Source organism: Triticum urartu, chromosome 5A (genome assembly GCF_056163025.1).
Source record: "Triticum urartu cultivar PI428250 chromosome 5A, HENAU_Tu73, whole genome shotgun sequence".
Classification (NCBI taxonomy): Eukaryota; Viridiplantae; Streptophyta; class Magnoliopsida; order Poales; family Poaceae; genus Triticum; species Triticum urartu.
Genome location: NC_141877.1, coordinates 420,377,524 through 420,396,331, shown reverse-complemented (window position 1 = coordinate 420,396,331; position 18,808 = coordinate 420,377,524). Strand labels below are relative to the sequence as shown.

Below are 18,808 nucleotides of genomic sequence, written 5' to 3'. Positions count from 1 at the left end.
CTAGCATTTTTGCGGGTTGTCTCCCATATTTCATCTTCCTTTTATATACGATAAAATAGACGAAATAAAAGTTAGTGTGAATTTTAATTTTGTACTGTACACGCCAGTGAAGCGCCATACTATACCACTGTCGCAATACTGCTTCGGAAAAGCATGGCAGCTGAGCCCCAGGTCGGACGGACGCGCAGCAGGGGACTACCCACCCACAATTACCCACCCACAATGAGAATAATATAGATAATAACATCATAAATATCTAGATAAAATAGATGATGTGACAAACAATAAATGAAGAAAAAGAGAAAAATGATAACTAACATAGCTAGTTACTAGTAGTAGTAACATCACACATATTAAGACAAGATGTGTTTATAGCCTAATAAATGAAAGGTTGCATGTTACCACACATATATTACTCCCCACTATAGAAATAGTAACATAGACTAGTAACATGTCGATGTTACTATTCTATATTAATACCCATTGTGGCTAGTCTTACTGTTGCTTTACACGCCGCCGAAGGCCCAGACTCAGAGGCTCGTTCCCACGCTGGACGTGGCAGCCGCAGCCTGCCAAGCAGTGCCCACCGCCACCGCCTAAGCTCCCCCCTTGACCCGGGCTCTGCCACCCAGCACGGCACAATCACTCACTCTCTGCCTCCTCCCATCTCCTCTGCGCCACCTTAGCCAAGCTCTCCTCCTTCCTTCCCCGCGCGCGCTCTCTCCTCGCCGGCGCCGCCCCGCGCCATGTCGTACAACAAGACCGCCTCCATCACCGCCGAGACCATAAACCCCAAGGTACCTGACGGACGCCTCCTCATCCGGTGCTTGCCCTGATTCACGTACGCCAAACCTGACTTGATTCTCCATGTTTTCCTTTCTTCCTCGCTCACAGGTGAAGATCTTCGACTACGAGCCCTGCGGGGAGATCGCCAGGCACGCAGAGGTAACAGCAACAATTCTACCTGCACTCACCCTCGCCGTTCAACTGTCCATGTATGTATGTATGTATGTGTCGCAGTAGTCCAGTCAGACTGTCTGTCTATCGACACAGTCTGTGGCAGTGGGTTACCCCTGACCTAGTAGTACCCGGGTGCGCAAGCTAACTAAAGAAATGACTTCTGTAAACTGAAACCAAGTAGTGCACAAGCCAACTAAAGAAATGACTTCTGTAAACTGAAACTAAGAGCTAGACTGCATTTTGCACTACAGCCAGTTCAGATGATGCATCCAACTTTGATCTTTGGTATCATCTGGCATTCCTGGCCCATAAATCTGCAAAAGCACTGGTTTGACTGTACAAATTTTCTTTTTTTCGTGTTATCCAGCGGTTGGAGCAGGAGATGGAGAAGAGCCCCGGTTCTCGCCCTTTCCCAGAGGTGCGTCTTTGTTTACATATAATGTATTCAATCCTGGCCAAAATCACTAGTCAATGATGATAAGTTGCTTCCTTGCAGATAACATACTGCAACCTTGGGAACCCCCAGGCTCTCGGCCAGCGACCCATAACCTTCTTCCGTGAGGTTACAACCTTTAATCACACTCTCCAAAAAATATTAATCCGGGAGGCATTAATTGCTGTCTTATGCCTCAAATATCATCATCTGCCTTCAGGTTCTTTCCCTGTGCGACAATCCAGCTCTCCTGCGCAGGGATGAAACTCGTATGCTATTCAGGTTTGTTGGGCTTAAATAATACTGTACTGCTAGCTCAAAGTCTGTTTTCCCATCTCTCACAATTTTCTCTTCAGAAGAAAAGCAAATTGCCATTGATGCATTTGCTTTCAGTTCTAGCAGAAAAGTTGCTAGTAGTATCATGCACCATCTTGCTGTGACGATTTGATTCGTCGAAACCTGACCAGTATTGTTTCAACCTGCTATTACAGCCCATGTGCCATAAATAGAGCGCGGAAGATTATTGAGTCCATGCCTGGCAGAAACTCCGGTGCATATACTAACAGTCAGGTATTACATTGGAATACCAAGATAATCTTACAACCAGGTGCCTGATGTTTCGACTTTTGGGGCGGTGCCGCATTAGTGCACCAACACCCTGGTCTTGGTGTTGTTGTCTTGTCCGGCGATGATAATATTTTTCCCATACTATTCTGCACCACGTTGAGACACTTATTTTGGGACGGACGGAGTATTTAGGAACGGAGACAGTAATATTTTTTTCCATATTATTCTGCACCACGTTGAGACACTTATTTTGGGACGGACGGAGTATTTAGGAACGGAGACAGTAATATTTTTTTCCATATTATTCTGCACCACGTTGTTGTAAACTCCTCTAACATGATCAGGGAATCAGAAGTTTGCGCGAAGCAGTCGCAAGTGGAATCGCTGCAAGAGATGGTTTTCCATCAAGACCAGAAGACATCTTTCTGACAGATGGAGCGAGTTCAGCCGTAATACTCTACATTCAACAGCTCCATCACATCAATGCACTTCGTCTATCTCGGCGTGCTAAATTGGGCTGCATTTTTCATTTCTTCCTTCCAGATTAATTTGAGTATGCAGATACTCATTAGGTCCCAAGAAGATGGCGTTTTATGCCCTTTACCTGAATATCCGTTATACTCGGCGTCCATTATACTTCATGGTGGGACTATGGTATGGTGCTAGCTTTATGAAATAATTGATCAGCGGTCGCAATTCTTCAGTACTTAATTTGTTCATTGCATCTCAAACCTATAGATCAGATTCCTGACATTTTTACATAAAAAGTGTAAAGGACTGCTCATTTTATTACATGCAAGAAATGACCAAGTTACTGAATTTGGTTTGTAGGTGCCATACAATCTTAGTGAGGACGGTGATTGGGGGCTTGAGATCTTCGAAGTAAAGAGGTGCTTGGAGGAGGCACGCATCGCAGGTTTGACTGTTCGGGCTATGGTGATCATAAACCCCGGAAATCCGACGGGACAGGTACGCAAACAGATATTTATGTACCTTGCAATACCATAAATGTGAATGCATGGAATAAAACAAAAAAATATCTAGAAGGTTCCCTAAAATACTGCTGAAACTCAACATCTGCAAGCTCTGCTGTAGGTACTGTCTATCACCAACCAGGAGGAGATAGTAGAATTTTGTCGGAAAGAAGGTTTGGTTATGCTTGCCGATGAGGTTTGCACTTGGTGAGCTGCAGTAGTTTTCTGACGCGGACGCGTGTGTAGACATCCTACATTTGTGTAAATGTATTTACAGGTATACCAAGATAACGTCTATGTGGAGGATAGGAAATTTCATTCTTTCAAGAAAGTAGCCAGATCACTTGGGTATGACGAGAATGACATCTCCATAGTGTCATTTCACTCAGTCTCAATGGGTAAACCGTTGTTCATCAGAAACATAGTTCGTAGCCTCTGGAAAATAAGCCTTAGAGCAGAGACTAATGGTTATTTTTTCATCTTCTGAACTTGACAGGGTTCTCTGGAGAATGTGGCAGAAGGGGAGGCTACATGGAGATATGTGGTTTTGGAGATGATGTGATGGGTGAGATTCGCAAAGTGGCTTCCGTGACTCTTTGCCCCAACATAGGTGGTCAAATTCTTACTAGCCTTGCTATGGATCCACCGAAGGTTTGTTCGTCCTGCCCTTCTTGTGTTTGTTATAATTTATTTTAATTACTACAACCTCCGTCCCAAATTACTCGTCTTAGATTTGTCTAGATACTGATGTATCTAACAGTAAAACGTGTCTGTATCTTTATCTAGACAAATCTAAGACAAGTAATTCAGGACGGAGGGAGTATATCTTGTCTTATCCTGAAAGCATTGTAAAGCTGCCATCCTTCATCGGTAATGCTAGCTGGTGAACCTTCGCTGGGAAGGAACTCCCAGTGAACACCCTCGCAGTCGTTTGATCAAGATCAAACGTGACAGTTTTTTTGAAAATTTTGCCTTTTCTAGGAAGGAATTGTCATACTAGTCTGAAGAAATTGCTGCCTCCCTATAACTAAAATTGCATGGAAATCATACGCAAATGCCATCCCCCCCAACGAACCTTCGCTAGCTATTGAAGTCCTTACATGACAGTACCCAAAAAATGTCAAAAAGATTATAATTATTTTCAGCAAAAAAATCCTTATTGACTTCTTTTTAAATAAGTCCTTATTGACTTTTGCTGCAAGTTTCTTGGGCTGTTTTTATTGGGTTATTATTAATGTAATTATTCCTACCATTCGCATACTTGTAATCAAAATTGATTTGATGCAGCTTTGATGAGATTTTCGTTCTGGTTTTTAGACAAGAGGTTTTTGTGTCCTTTGCAATATTAGTTGCCCGTTGACCCTTGCTGCCTCAATTTTGTCACAAAATAGACAACCCCCTACCTAGAAAAGAATAGATATGTATGTGTTTGTTTCTACCAAACTCATCTTGATATTTGCAGCTGGGAGATGGTTGTTTTGAGAATTTTATGGCTGAAAAGGAAGACATCCGTTTATCTCTTGCCAAGCGCGCCAAGGTATCCTCCTCCTACATACACATTGTCAACAAGCACACCATCTTTCTTCTTCCTCTATCAGAGGAATGATGAAATGACTCAGTGAGACACAAGTCTTGCATACCTTGTACAAATAGAAACCATGTGGCTGGCCCTCATGTGCTCTTCACAGACCTTGTCGAGCGCATTCAGCAGCCTGGAGGGAATGACCTGCAACAAAGTAGAAGGTGCAATCTACGCCTTCCCACGGATCCACCTCCCTGCAGCGGCGATCAAAGCCGCCAAGGCCGAGGGCGTGTCCCCAGACATGTTCTACGCGTGCCGCCTTCTCGACGCCACCGGGATCGCCGTCGTCCCTGGCTCTGGATTCCACCAGGTCAGTCCTTTTTTGTTTTATCTATTTATCAGGACTGCATCTGGAAGGGGAAAAAAATAGAAGGAAGATGGTGTTGTCTAGTACTTGAAGTTGTTTCCATGCACATGTACTCCCTCCGTTCCTAAATATAAGTCCTTTTAGAGATTCCACTATGGACTACATACGGATGCATATAGACATATTTTAGAGTACGGATTCACTCATTTTGCTCCGTATGTAGTTCCTTATAGGAATCTCTAAAAAGACTTATATTTAGAAACGGAGGACGTATATGTTACAAGATGTTGTTAGTTGCCTGACTCTGGTGGCCTTTGATCTTGTTGCAAACGACTTCCATGGACGCAACAAAGGTGTCTGGGCGCAACAAGGCCACCGGGACATGTCATATCCGGTGCACGATCCTCCCGGGCGAGGAGAAGATCAAGGAGATGATCCCGCGCCTCAAGGAGTTCCACGAGTCCTTCATGAACGAGTTCCGCGACCGAAGCTGATGTGCATCTTCAGCTACACAAGCCACAGGCCGGTCAGAGCCCTGAAGGCGGTGTGATCTACCCTACCCTGTAAATTAAGCCTGTGTTGTACTACCAATAAATAAACTTTCACTACCCTGTAAATTAAGCCTGTGTTGTACTGCAAATAAATAAACTTTGCCAGCAGTGTGTTGGTCCTTCCCTGTAAATTAAGCCTGTGTTGCTTTAGTACACTTTGGCTCTGCGAAGTGCAAACCTGGTATATCCACCTGCCTGTCTCATTGCCGCGATGATCATAGTCATATCGTGACGAAACTGGCAGTTCAATGTACACTGATTCTGCACCTCAATTCACAACATCCAACATTCAGAAGATCTGAATTCCGAGACGACTAGAGCGAGCGAAGGACAACACAAGCAGTCTGGTGGCTGGAACCGGGGATACAGATTAACTTATATCAACAGGTGCTTACACTGAATCTGGCCAACTACTGCAGTAAGTAGCCTCCCTGTGTTGTCGGTTGTTACATGCTATAAAAGACTTGAGCTCCTACACTGAACCAAATTAATGGGATAATACAGATCAACACTACAAAAGCCTCCCCCCTCTATCAGGCCTATACCCTACCACCGACGCATCACCCCGAAACCTAGGGCAGAGAGGCGAAAAAAAGGAAAAGCAACAAAAGAAGAGGATTAAACATTCCGTGATACAGGCAGCACGGTATTCGCAAACCCGTTGGCTACTTTCTGGGGCGGCGGAGGCTTCTTCTTGTAATTCGCTATACTACAATGCGGGCAGATGTATTCCAACCCGTCTGTCTTCGCGTAATCCTGCAAGGTAGAAGAAGACCAATCGTTAGACGAGTTATCATGGAAAGGGGGTGGGGATCAAAGAAGACAAGTTTTTACCTTGAAAGTGCCCAGCCCTTGCCGTCTATCACAACCGAAATGAGCCCATTCGCCGCATAAACCACAGTTCACCCAATCTCCAGGAGCGCTACTGAAATTATTATGTACAAAGATGGTGTTAGGTTTCAGTGACAAACTTGAAATCCAAAGCAAACATAATGGCAGAAAGGATCGGACCTGTGACAAAGCAAACAGCATTCCCCATCCACGTCGTCATGTGATAGCTCATATTCCAGCAAGTAAGTCTCGTAGTGTCTTTTCAGTGTGTTCCCGACACCCTAAATATACACAGGCAAGTGCAAAATTAGAACACGTTCAGCATTTCACTCGACCAGCAGCAGTAAAGCTAACTTGCTATGAAGGGAGCTAATGGAAGTGATCATGAAATTTCAGAGAAAAATTGAAGGCAGTAATTAATTGTTATCATGGAGACCAGATCAAACCTAAGTAAGCACATGTTAAAATTGAAATGGAAAAATACTTTTAGAAATGGCCAACACACAGGTTGTTCCCTTGTTCTCCAGCATTTTGATAGCTAAAAGATATAACAAAATTCAATAATTCTATCTAAGCAAAGTGAATAGTGGATACTTACAGTCATTCTATTTGTTACGGTGTGGTTTCGCATCTTCGAAAAGACTTGACCCTTCCAGTTTATACCATTGCCCACATAAAAGCCACCCCTGGACACCACCTGAAAAAACAAAAACCTTTGTCAGGGAACAATAATTAACAAAATGCACATTTATTTGTACCTCTAATCATTAGAGTACATTGTAAGCAGAAGTGCAGAATTACCTCTTTGTACAAGTTATAGAGATCAAGGCGCTTTGCATTAAGGACTGCATCAGGAAATTCAGCTAGACCTCCATGAGGAACGAGTCGATGGTGGCCCCTCTGAATTAAAAATTGCATGACATCCTTCAGAAAGTCCTCCTGCAAAAGGTCAAAGAACAGACCCATTATTCTAGCTTGGTGTAGTGGTCTTAGTATAGAGATATTCCGTCCTCATCAAGCTCAAAGAAGCATACCTCGGAGCACACTTGGATGGGCAACCGATCACACCCATGTTTCTTCATGGGAAGTGGATTCAGCTGAATGATCGATTGAGCATGAGATGGCCCTGAAGTAGATTTCCTATGCGCTGCTGTAGAAGCAGGTGCTGAATTATGATGCTTAACAGGTGGAGCAACTGGCAAGTTTGGCTTGGCCTGACTAGTTTCGTGAACGTTAGCTTCAGGGAAACCCATAAAAGGATGCATTTGCTGCTGTCGAGAGTGAGGAATAGGCCTCATAGTTGCAGGCTTCAATTTTCCCTTGAAGGATGTCAGCGAGGAAGGCCCTTCAACTGGAGCTTTCCTGTCCTCTGAAGTTCCATTCACAACTAACAAATTTGATTTTGATTCTGAACCCGTCTTTGCTCTGTCCTTGGTAAGGGAGGCTGACCATCTTGGCAGATGAAAATATGGGCCACCTTCACCAGCTGAATCTTTCCTTTGACCGGTGCAGAAGAAAAGAAGGCGGTCTGCATCTTGCCTCTCGAATGAAGCAACAGGAGTAGCATTTACGCAGCCAACTCCAAGTGCAACTAGGCTCCTGTATGAAATTTCTGGTGCTAGATGCTTCAAAACCTAAATATCCAGAAAATAATGTTCGGTCATCAGATATAAACGAAAAAAGATTCATATGTAAACAACTCAGGCGTGGGGCATAAAAAAAGGTCATAAGGAGTCCACATAATAGGAGCATTAGAAGTAGCAAACTGAATCACATGCGTAGACAATACGAATAGAAGTAGCCAAGCGATATCAGCACACCATGGAATTCAAATTTGTTGCATATCTGTTGCATTCAATCTATTAAACCAACCTGTGCTGCCCACTTAGGAAGGGTCATCCAGACTTCAAAGGTAGAAGCACCACAAGCTGTGGACATAGAAGTGAAAGGCTCGGTCGATGAGAGCTTATCCTCGCTGTTTGGTAGAGCACGGACTAGCTGGCTCTTCTCGATGAGTTCATTTTTTATGTGGCTTTCTAGAAGCTGCAGACATAGTAAGCACCATATGAGTTTGTGTGGTCAGTCAAGAAAGGTCTCAAGTATGGGCTAATCTGTACCTGGTCATCAAAACAAGTTTGTGCACTCCCAGAAACAAGAAGTGACACATGAGAAGAACTGCAAGTTGTCATATCACAACGCATTGTAACCATTCCACGTGGTACAGATGCTGCTTCAAGAGGCGGTGGAGAAGCACTGCCACGTATGAGAACACCCGATCAGTTTCTGCTTTACCCACAAAGAATCTTTGACGAAGATAAAGTTGGCAGCAGAAAAAAAAACTACAGATAAAAAGACTTCTTGCACAGGGTGACCCCAATATTTACAAAGAAAGTAGTACACATGTACTTTTAGTTAGCAACTCTACCAACAAAGGCTCACTGGTTCATTTTAACAATAATCTACTTGTCCCCTCCCTCTCTTTCATTTAGTAAGAATAATAAGCAACAACAGTTAAGAGCTAGCTGAGAATACATAATGTATAGCAAATAAACTTGACTCAGCACTCTACAGGAAGGTTATCAGGTAAGAATTCTCAAACCCAACAGACAGAAAATCAACACACCTGATTCGGTTCTGAAGTTTACTCCCACGAATCTGTCCAAAACAGAATCAAACGTTACATGGAGCTATTAATAATACATATGAAAAGTATAGTGAAACAAACAGAATTACAGAAGTGGCACAAAAATTGATAGATAAGAGTTAGCTGAACAAATCCTGGAGCATCTAAGATTAGCACATTTGTTTTATTTGTGTATCCATCTGTTTACCGACAAGTAGTAAAAGAAATAGCTAAATAGTACGGTGTTTTTGGATGTGTGTCGATCATAACATCAAAATGTAATATGGTTTTGCCGCTTCACATATAAGACAAAAGGATGCATATTCTTACTAGTCTTGTATCTAGTATTTCATTTACGTGCAGTGTTTGGTGCCGCACATCATGACGGATTTTATTTTTATGTAGTTCTTGCTTGTAACCATTGTCCAGTGAGGAGTGTAGCTTCTTCTGGCTCTTGAAACAAGAGCATAAATGTTTTGAACAAGTGTAAATGTGATAACATCCATGCAATTGAGAAAACAGATTTGACAAAATGTAACCTAGTCAAATCATACTTCTGTAAACAAGATTTCTTAGATTGTCAATGAAGGTTGTTGTTAGAATCATAATACCACGTTTTTTTTTCTTTAGCAAATAGTTGAACATTTGTGAGATTCCATGACTCAGAAATCATGTTTATTCCATACATAGAAGGACGTGGAGGATAAGAAGTATTGTTGAACTACAATGCTTTACTCCATACTTCGATATTTAGAAGAGCATTCAGACCATCTTCTAATGAGCCCAGCAAACAAGAGTCCTGCACAAGAATAGAGATGAAATTAAGACATAGTTGAATCGAGTAACAAACAATATGCAAGAAATGTGGATAATCCGTACGTCTAATATATCAAAGCTTACCAGCGCACTTGGTACTCCGCAGAGAAGAAATTTCATGTTGATGTCATCATCATATATTTTTATAGCTGGGGACACTTCAGAAGAAGAACCTTCTTCCTCAGCCATTTCATTCTCGGGAGTGACTACATTTACCTTTGGAGCATCACCAAGCAGACGAGGGCCGAGTTTAACACTTTGAACATGGTTGTTTCTTACACAGTATAGTCGAAAGGATGCATGAGCAAGCTGAAAGGAATCCCATGTATGGCTCACCGAACTACATTCAAGCATAAACACATTGTTACATGTCTCGTTACATGTCATTGACATATGATGCTGATGAAAAGTGAAAGGGGGATGGCAGTACCTTTGAACTACCGACAACAATGCATTGCGAAAATGGGATGCTGCATAAGATGAAAATGAATTTCTCCAGTATATTACATATGGAATACCCTGAAATGAAACAACCAAAGTCAATGATTTAGCAAATTACAATATTGTATAACTAAAATAAAGTGATTTTCTTTTGTGAAACTTAAGACAGGTTGCTAGATACTTCTGTGTGCAACCTCTCCAACTACACTCAGAGAAATGGACAATGGGACTCTAGTTGCTTGGGCAAAATATTGCAAAGATTAATGTGTCTACCTTTGAGTGAACTGCTTGGGCAAGTTTTTCACCAATAGGAACCTCCAGATAAACCTGTGTTATAACCAAGCCGCAGTGTTACCATCACCCACACACAGACAAAAAGAATCAAAAGAATACAAGGCAAAGAAAATCCAATGCAGTATGGAGAGGAAATCTGCCTGTGAAAACATAATAGCTAATATGTACATCATGCAATGAAATGGAGAAGACATTAGCTACCCTAGTGGCATGGGCAATCTTAGACAAACTGTCTTATTGCAACAAATCAAACAGACATCCTTGGGCAAGTTTCTTCAGATTCATACAGCAGCTGCAATCAAAATTGCCGATTGCAGTTATGGAACTAGAATCAACAACAACAACAAAGCCTTTCAGTCCCAAACAAGTTGGGATAGGCTAGTTATGGAACTAGAATGTTGACTCCAAAACATGTCAGCGAGTATCATGCAACTAGGAACTCAATTCCATCAACAGCTAACAGCACTGCAACTTGGAACTTGCCGCCACCACTCAACCAAGGAATAAACAGCATTGCAGACAGTTGAGAGAAAATTTCTGCGCTTACAATCGTTGGGAACGGCGGGCTGATGAGACAGACAAACGACTGCGGGTCAGACATGTCGGCATCCCCCCAGACGAGCGAACCAATCTCCTCATCTTCCAGCTGCTGGCCCTGGATGTAGAAGAAGTTGGGTTGCACCAGCCGCTGCGCCTCGAGGAACTGCTCCGGCGTTGGATTGACCAGCGTGTGCACCTGCATCGAAAAGCCCCCTTCCATGTGAGCTACCAAGCAAAATCCATCCATCCCCAGGCACAACAAAGTGAGGGCGCTGCTAACTGACCTCCAACCTCCCCGCTGAGCTGAGCTCAGGAAACGGATAGGACGGCCGCAGCCGCTTCGCCTCCGGCCCCGACCTCCCCGGCGGCGCACGCTGCTGCTGCTTATCGGCGTGCTTGCCGCAGAGCACCGCAAGTAGCACGCAGCTCCGTGACAAGCTCTGGATTTGCGACATGGCCGCAAGCAAAAACTCTCAGCAAGACCCAGAAATTCACCTCCGGGGGGCGTCACTTCATGGAACCCTGCAACCGCGAAACACAAGGGGATCAGACCACAAATCCCCCGAAAAATCCGACCAAATCTGAGGCAGGAACCGTCAAATCGGCGCGAGAAACATACCTGGGGACGGATTTCGGCGGCCGAATCGGGGGCCGGCGGGGCGAAATCGAGGGCGAGCCCCGGATCCGGACGGGGGGCGGCGGAGGGGGGAGGATTGGATTCGGGGGGCGCAAAGGAGGATAACGAAAGAGTAAAGCGTGGGGGAGAAGACGAAGAGGGAGGAGCCCTAATGGGAATCGCGGAAATAGCTCCCTCTCTCTCACAGCGCAGAGGCAAATCCCACTCCTGGAACAATAAAAAAGAGGCGTACTTGTGGCGGTGGTGGTGGTGGGGAATTGGACGCGAGCCCAACCCAGCAGCCGCAGCAGCCCCCGCCCATCCCGATCGAGCCCGCGCGCCCGCCCGATGAACGGATGAATCCAAGGAACCTCCAAGAAAGAAAGAAAGAAAGAAAGAAAGAAGCCGACCAAACTGGGACGAGAATCACGCGGGGATTCGCGGATTAGGCAGCGGCGGCAGCCTGATTAGCAGCAACCACCAACCAGGGGCTGCCTCCCTGCCTGACAATAATAATTATCGCGGAGCCGCGAACAAAACAAACCGGAGGGGAGAACAGTAGGGGAGGGCGAGGCGTCCCCCGTCAAAGATTGGATTTTGACGGCTCGGGCGGGCAGTGGGGACTTTTTCTTTCTCTATCCCTTGCCTTCCCTTTGGGATGCGATGGATGGATTATTTTGTGCTTTGCTCGCGCATCTAATCTGCCCGCGCTTCCTCCGTCGATGATGATGCTGCGGCCGCCTGGTGCGTTGATGTTGTTGTTGTTGTTCTCTTGGCGCTTTTCGTTTTCTCTGCCGCTGCTGCCGCTGCCTCGTCCTCATTACTGCTGCTGGGGCGACGGAAAGGAAAAACAGAAAACTTAAAAGATTAGATTAGAGTTAGTAGACGGGATTTCGGGAATGGGATTGGGGGATTTCTTTCTTTCTTTTGTGTTTCCCGGCTGCCCCGATCGGATGGATGCTGCTGCTTTTTGTTTTGGTTCTGGTCTTGGTCTTGGTCTTGGTCTTGGTAGGGTAGAGAGAGGTCGTATGTAGTGTATTTGATCGCCATCGGATCGGGGTGGAGTCTGTGCTGGAGGCGTGGTGCAGCGTACGATGGGACTCCTCCTCGGCTGCTGGCTGGGACGTTGGGTTCGTGCTTGCGTTGCGTGGTTTGTTGTTCGTGGCGTGGGGAGGAGACGACCCGTTTGATCCGTTTCGCCCAATGTCCGTCCCGGACGATGGAGCGAGCGGGCGGGCACGTGTGCTGCTGCTCTCTGTCTCTGCACTGTGGGTCCCATCCTAGGAGAAGGTTGTGGTTTGTCTCCTGGCTGGCACATACATGAGGTGGGCCCACTAGCAGCAGCCCATGTGCTCTTCTGAAGTTTTGCCTCCCTTATTTTCTTCCTGTACAAAGTCTCTACTCTTATAAAAAACGAGTTGATGATGATGTTATGTTTGCCATCCTGCAATATAAACCGTCCGATCTATATTTAATAGATAAAAAGTAACTATAATAATTTTATAAAAAGATATCTGCACCTCTCTTCATATTTACATATAAGGTCTTCTCTCGTTCATTCTTATCTCCCACGACCTCATTGTTGAGCAATTAAAAAAAGAAGCCTCTCGAACAATCTGGCATGGTGGCCGCTGCCGGCGTCGTCCATCCCCATGCCTCCGCTCAATCCGACCACCAACCACCACCACGTCTCACTCCTCCTCACCTATCTCTCCTCTTTCTCGTCTCCCCCACTCCGCTCGGTCTAAGGTGTTGGGACACGCACGGCACCGTCGACGTGCTTGCGGAGGTCGGTGTCGGAGAGGATCTGCATCAACGGTGTACGTGCTGAGTTATATAAACTTGACGATGTCGTTGGTTTTTACACATGGGATTACTCCCGCATGGATCAATCACAACTGATGTTTTATAAAATAAATGCATCTTGATGTTCTTGCTAGTTTGTAAAATAAGTTGTGTGGATTTTGTAAAAAAATCCAAATTTTGTTGGAAAAATTCTGCAAAAAACAAAATGCTTTATTAGACAAAATATGATGTGGATATTAGTCACTTTGTGTCTCGTGTTTTTTTCGGAATTCACATTTTTTTTCTCGAATATGCACGAGTGTGCATATCATATATTAAAGAAGAAAAGGCAAAGAGTGCCTCCACCAAAGTTTACATTGTTACCGGTACAAAACTAGTCTTCACCACTCACCCACCTCTCTACCCTACGGAAGAAGGGAGTTACATGCCCTTTTAGTAGCCCAGCCGATACCCAAACTAAGCCCTCGCTACGAATCTTGTTTAGCAGCTGGAAGACCGACGGTCTCGCACCATCAAACACTATTGCATTCCGATGCTTCCACAACTCCCACCACACAAGAGCGAAGATGGTTCGTAGATCCTTTGTACTCACCTCATCCGATCCGCGCTTGTCAATGGCCCATTGTACCAGTGAATCCTGTGTAGTTGGAATCCAAGCCGGAGAGCCCAGCGCTGCACAAATGGCCGCCCAGATTGTTCTAGTGAACACACATGTGAGCATGAGATGGTTGATCGTTTCGTCCTCCTGATCGCAGAAAGGGCATGCGGCTTGATGTGGCAGGCCTCGTCATGCAAGACGATCCGAGGTCCAGCATCGGTCTTTCATGGCCAACCAAATAAAGAACCTACATTGCAAGGGAGCGCGTGACTTCCATGTCAAGTCTGCCGTTGGGATTACTTCTCTTCCCCAGAATGCTGTCGCATACGCTGATTTCACCGAGAATCGGTCGTTTTCCTCCCACGACCACTTAATCACGTCAGGCACATCGTCTTGAGCTGGTTCCCAAGTGCTACCCATCTCCCAAAGTGTGAGGAATTCATGTAAAGTATCGACGCCCAAGTTTGGGGTCAAGTCTATCGCCCAAGATCCACTCTCCACGGCCGAGCAAACCAGCCTCGTCTTTCGTATTCGCGGCGGGACCGAGTCGTACACACGCGGTGCCACCTCCTGCACTCTCCTGCCATCCAACCACCAATCCTCCCAAAAGAGCGTTGTGTGGCCTGACTGCGCGGTACTCCTCATAGCTGCCTAGCATAGAAGCCTTGCCTCCTCTGCGACCGGTATTCGAAATTCGCTCCATGGTCTCGTCTCATCCGTTCTCTGTAGCCATGGCCAACGAGCCTGCATGGCCACGTTCATCCACCGTAGATTCGGCAGTCCTGGTCCACCAGCCCACTTGGGTGAGCAAACCATGTCCCAAGCAACGGCACAGTTGCCTCCATTAGCTTCCGCTCGCCTACACCATAAGAACCCTCTGCAGATTTTGTTCATGGCAGCAATAGTTTTCATCGGGAGGTCTAGCGCCATCATAGCGTGAATGGGCATGGCACATAACACGGACTGAACCAAAGTTAGCCGGCCACTCTTTGGCATTAGAGATGCCTTCCATTTTGGCAGCTTGCTTGCCATATGATCCACCAAGTATTGCAGCTGCGCTGCAGATATCTTCCTTAGCGAAAGCGGTAGCCCAAGATATTTGATAGGGAACACTCCCAACGGGCAGTCAAGCTCGGTGCATGCAATGGATACCTCCTCGTCAGTGCACCTGATAGGTAGGGCCGCAGACTTGTGCAAGTTAATCCTGAGCCCAACTGCCTCGCCGAACATCTTGAACAACAATTTGCAAACACGGAGATCCCGTGGACTGGGTTTGACAAACAGAACCACATCATCCGCGAAGATGGATAGGCGCTTCCTCATCCCTACTCGCGCAAGAGGTGTAAGGACACCTCGGCTCATAGCCAGCTCAAACATCTTTTGCAGGGGCTCCATAATTAGGATGAAAAGCATTGGTGAGATGGGGTCACCCTGCCGCAATCCTTTACAATTGTAGATCGTGTCGCCTGGGTCGCCATTGACCATGATCTTAGTTGTTGAAGTTGCTAGGATCCCACAAATCCATGCTCTCCATCTCGGCCCAAATCCCATTTGTTCCAACACCCCGAGAAGGAAGGGCCACTTTACCGAGTCAAACGCTTTAGAGATGTCGAGCTTGAGCAGAATAGAAGAGCTCTTGAGAGCGTGCAGTCTCCGCGCCATGCTTTGCACAAGAATGAAGTTGTCATGCAAAGACCTTCCTTTCACAAACGCGCTTTGGTGGTTGCCAACTAGCATGGGTAGCTCCTCGACCAAACGACAGGCGAGCACTTTCTCAAAAATCTTGATAGCCCCGTGCACAAGGCTTATCGGCCGAAAATCACACACTTCCAGTGCTCCGTCCTTCTTCGGCAAGAGGGAAACAAGGGCTTTGTTGATGGCGGCTAAACCCCTCATGTCGCCCTTGTAGAAACACTCCATTGCTTTCATGAAATCGTCTTTTATAATGCTCCAACACCCGGCGTAGAACCTGCCAGTAAACCCGTCCGGCCCCGGGGCCTTGTCCAGTGGCATGCTCTTGATTACCTTCTCCACTTCCTCCGCGGTAAACGGTTGCTCGAGATGTGATAGGTCGTGCCGTGGGAGCTCAAGGATACCTAGGTTGATGGTATAGTTTCTAGCTTCCGAGGTGCCAAATGCTGCGCCAAAATATGCATCAACTGCCTACGCTACTTCCTCCTGCCCGGTATAGAGGTTGCCGTTGTGCTTCACCACACGCAAGGTGTTCTTCCGCTGCCGGTGGCTAGCCTGTTGGTGAAAGAGACTAGTATTGCCATCTCCCTCACGCAGATGAAGTAACCGAGACCTTTGCCTTGCAATAGTCCTCTCCAAGGAGCTCAAACCGAGTAGCTTTTTCTTCAGGGACAATCTTAGTTCCCGCTCGGCATCAGAGAGGGTTCTCATTTCCATAGTTGTGTCCAACTGCTTAATAACCTCAAGAGCAATAGCGATTTGTAGTTTCACGTTCCCAATCCACCTGGCACTCCACCTTTGGAGGCTCACTGCAGTAGCTTTTAGTTTGTTTTGAAGCGTGAGATAATCGTTAGAAGCCACCGGAGTTGAGGTCCAGGCAAGTTTAACTACATCCATGAACCCTTCCGCTCTGGTCCAGAATGATTCAAATTTGAACCGGCTTTTCGAACTGATGCAAGTATTCACGTCCAGCACCAACGGGCAGTGGTCGGAACTAGCCGTACCCAGGGCTGAAAGAAAACAGGTTGGGTACGCCAGATCCCATTCATTCGACACGAAAACATGGTCGATTTTCTCCAAAGTGGCAATTCTCCTTTCGTTCGACCACGTGTATCTTCTTCCATTCAGGTAGATCTCCTTTAGCTCGAGGGAGTTGAGCTTGGAGCGAAACCTTCCCAACATCCGGCGATTGATCAAGGCATTGTTCTTGTCCTCCTCGTTGGCAATGAGATTGAAGTCCCCGGCCACAAGCCAAGGCCCCACGTGCAAGTCTCTAATATCCACCAAATCTTGGAGGAATTCCACCTTGTCGGACTCCTCGTGCGGGCCATAGACACAAGTGAGCCACCATGGTTGCTCATCATCGGGACACTTAGCCAGAGCCGTTAAGGTATGGTTGGTACGGTGCGGGTTAGAGAGTTGAACCGAAGTGGCATCCCATGCCACCAAGATCCCACCACGCGTACCTAACGCAGGAAGGTAGAAAAAGTTTTCAAATTTAGCCCCGAGGCATTGTCTTACAACATTCACGGATACATCATGAAGTTTAGTCTCTTGAAGACACATGATGTCACATCCCAAGTTCTGGTAATGCCTAGTGCTAACATATGGTGTTGCATCATGTCTACTTTACTCAGAAAATTTGAAATGGGGATGACAAGCCCTAGCACTAAATGAAATGCAATTAGGATCAAAATAAAAATATTTTCAATAAACCCAGAATGCCCTTTAGAAAAGTTCATTATTTTTGATAAAGGTGAAAACCTCTGCCAAAAATGATGCACATATTTTTTAGGCCATTCTAGATTTTTGAATAACCCATATTGTATTTGAATTGGGGCATTTAAATACTATTAATATTTTTAAATGCTCCAATAATTCTGAAAATAGTTAAGGGCCTCTGTAATAATTCATTTAATGCCCACAATTATTTTCAGGATTTACTAAAATGATTTGGGTTATAAACTAAATCAAAACAAAATAACATAAATAGAAAACAGAAACAGATTTAGAAAGAGAGGAACCTACCTGGCAAAGCCCACCTGGCATGTTACTGTAGTGGCCCAGCTCCTCCAGCCGGCCCAACCCAGCTGGCCAGTGCCAGTCATCTTCAACCTCTGCCAGTAGGCAGAGGCGAAGGCGGGCACGGCGCGCCCTGAGGCCGCCACCTCCTCCCTGCCTGCCTCGCGCCCCTGAGGCTCTCTTCCAGCGCCACGGAGACGGCCACGCACCCCCAGGCCCTCTCACTCCTCCCCCCGTGCTCATCCCCTCCCCTGTCTCTCTCCCTCGCACCATCGAACGCGGCCGCCGCCGCCGACAAGAACCACCACGGCCACAGCTACCCCCTCGCCCCTCGGTTGTGCCCACGAGTTCCGCGACGTCGTCCTCGACCCCCTCACCGAACCACGCCCCGCCGGAATCCCTGCAGCATCGCCTTCGAGCTCTTCTTCAACCTTCGGCCGCCGGCGACCTCGTCTTCGATTCGCCGCCGTCCGTGCTTCCTCGGCCCCGACTTTGACTCCGTTCGGCCCCTCTGTGAGCCTCCGTCGTTTCCCCCTTGTTTTCCCTCTCCAACCCTTCCTCTAGCCGTGCTTTTCGCCAGAGACCGAACCACGCCGCCGCCCGAGCTCGCCGGCGACGAGGCACCAGTGACCAAATGGTCCCGTGCATATGCTTGTTGGCCTTGCGAGCGCTTGTAGAAACCGTAGGTGCTAACCGCTGGTCCTCCCGCGTGCCGTGTCGTCGATTCCATCGATGCCCGTGGCTCTGCCGCCGCCAAACCTCAACGCCAGGCGAGATTCCGGCCACCTCACGCCCTCCCACTACCACCGCTGGATGCGCACGAGCCCCAGCTCGCCGTAGAACCCAACCACGTCGCAATCCGTGCCCTGTGGGCGATTTCCGAGCCATTCCGCCGCCGCGGCACCTCACCGGCGAGTTAACCCCGGCTAAACGCCGGCGAGTTGACCCTGTTGACTGAGTTGACCGGGTGGGCCCAGTTTGACCCCTGGGTCTATGACAGGTGGGGCCCGCCCTGCTAACTAACCCAGGATTAGCGCTAACTAAATTTAGTTAGCTTAATTAACTACTGACATGTGGGACCCACAACTCAGGTTTGACCCCGGTCAGCTGTGTTGACCTAATGACGTCATCTTGACGTCATGCTGACGCTGTAAC

At 46.7% G+C, this 18,808-nt stretch overlaps 2 protein-coding genes across 4 annotated transcripts; one reads left to right on the top strand and one right to left on the bottom strand.

The window, feature by feature from the left end:
• The first annotated feature begins 609 nt into the window (after positions 1–609).
• LOC125509379 (alanine aminotransferase 2-like) lies at positions 610–5,505 on the top strand. The gene is made up of 15 exons (XM_048674347.2): positions 610–797; positions 895–945; positions 1,328–1,378; positions 1,457–1,522; positions 1,614–1,675; positions 1,885–1,963; positions 2,305–2,409; positions 2,504–2,614; positions 2,792–2,929; positions 3,056–3,130; positions 3,212–3,332; positions 3,431–3,585; positions 4,397–4,471; positions 4,623–4,826; positions 5,177–5,505. Exons 1-15 carry the CDS (start codon positions 747–749, stop codon positions 5,315–5,317), a joined length of 1,485 nt encoding a protein of 494 aa, XP_048530304.2. The 5' UTR covers positions 610–746; the 3' UTR covers positions 5,318–5,505.
• A 214-nt stretch (positions 5,506–5,719) lies between these two features.
• On the bottom strand, positions 5,720–12,304 carry LOC125509378 (ARID/BRIGHT DNA-binding domain-containing protein). Of its 3 annotated transcripts, none has more exons than XM_048674345.2 (16): positions 11,539–12,304; positions 11,204–11,441; positions 10,927–11,115; positions 10,359–10,412; positions 10,075–10,163; positions 9,708–9,984; positions 9,571–9,627; positions 8,829–8,860; positions 8,323–8,458; positions 8,078–8,248; positions 7,240–7,839; positions 7,007–7,144; positions 6,804–6,902; positions 6,386–6,486; positions 6,209–6,299; positions 5,720–6,130 (listed from the first exon to the last, which is right to left on the bottom strand). In XM_048674345.2, the coding sequence occupies exons 2-16, from the start codon at positions 11,372–11,374 to the stop codon at positions 5,993–5,995; spliced, it is 2,343 nt and encodes a 780-aa protein (XP_048530302.1). In that variant the 5' UTR covers positions 11,375–11,441; positions 11,539–12,304; the 3' UTR covers positions 5,720–5,992. The 3 variants fall into 3 exon arrangements, with proteins under 3 accessions (XP_048530302.1, XP_048530303.1, XP_087382407.1); XM_048674346.2 differs by having other exon boundaries at positions 9,729–9,984; positions 11,539–12,277; XM_087526281.1 differs by having other exon boundaries at positions 9,729–10,163.
• Between the last annotated feature and the right edge of the window lie 6,504 nt (positions 12,305–18,808).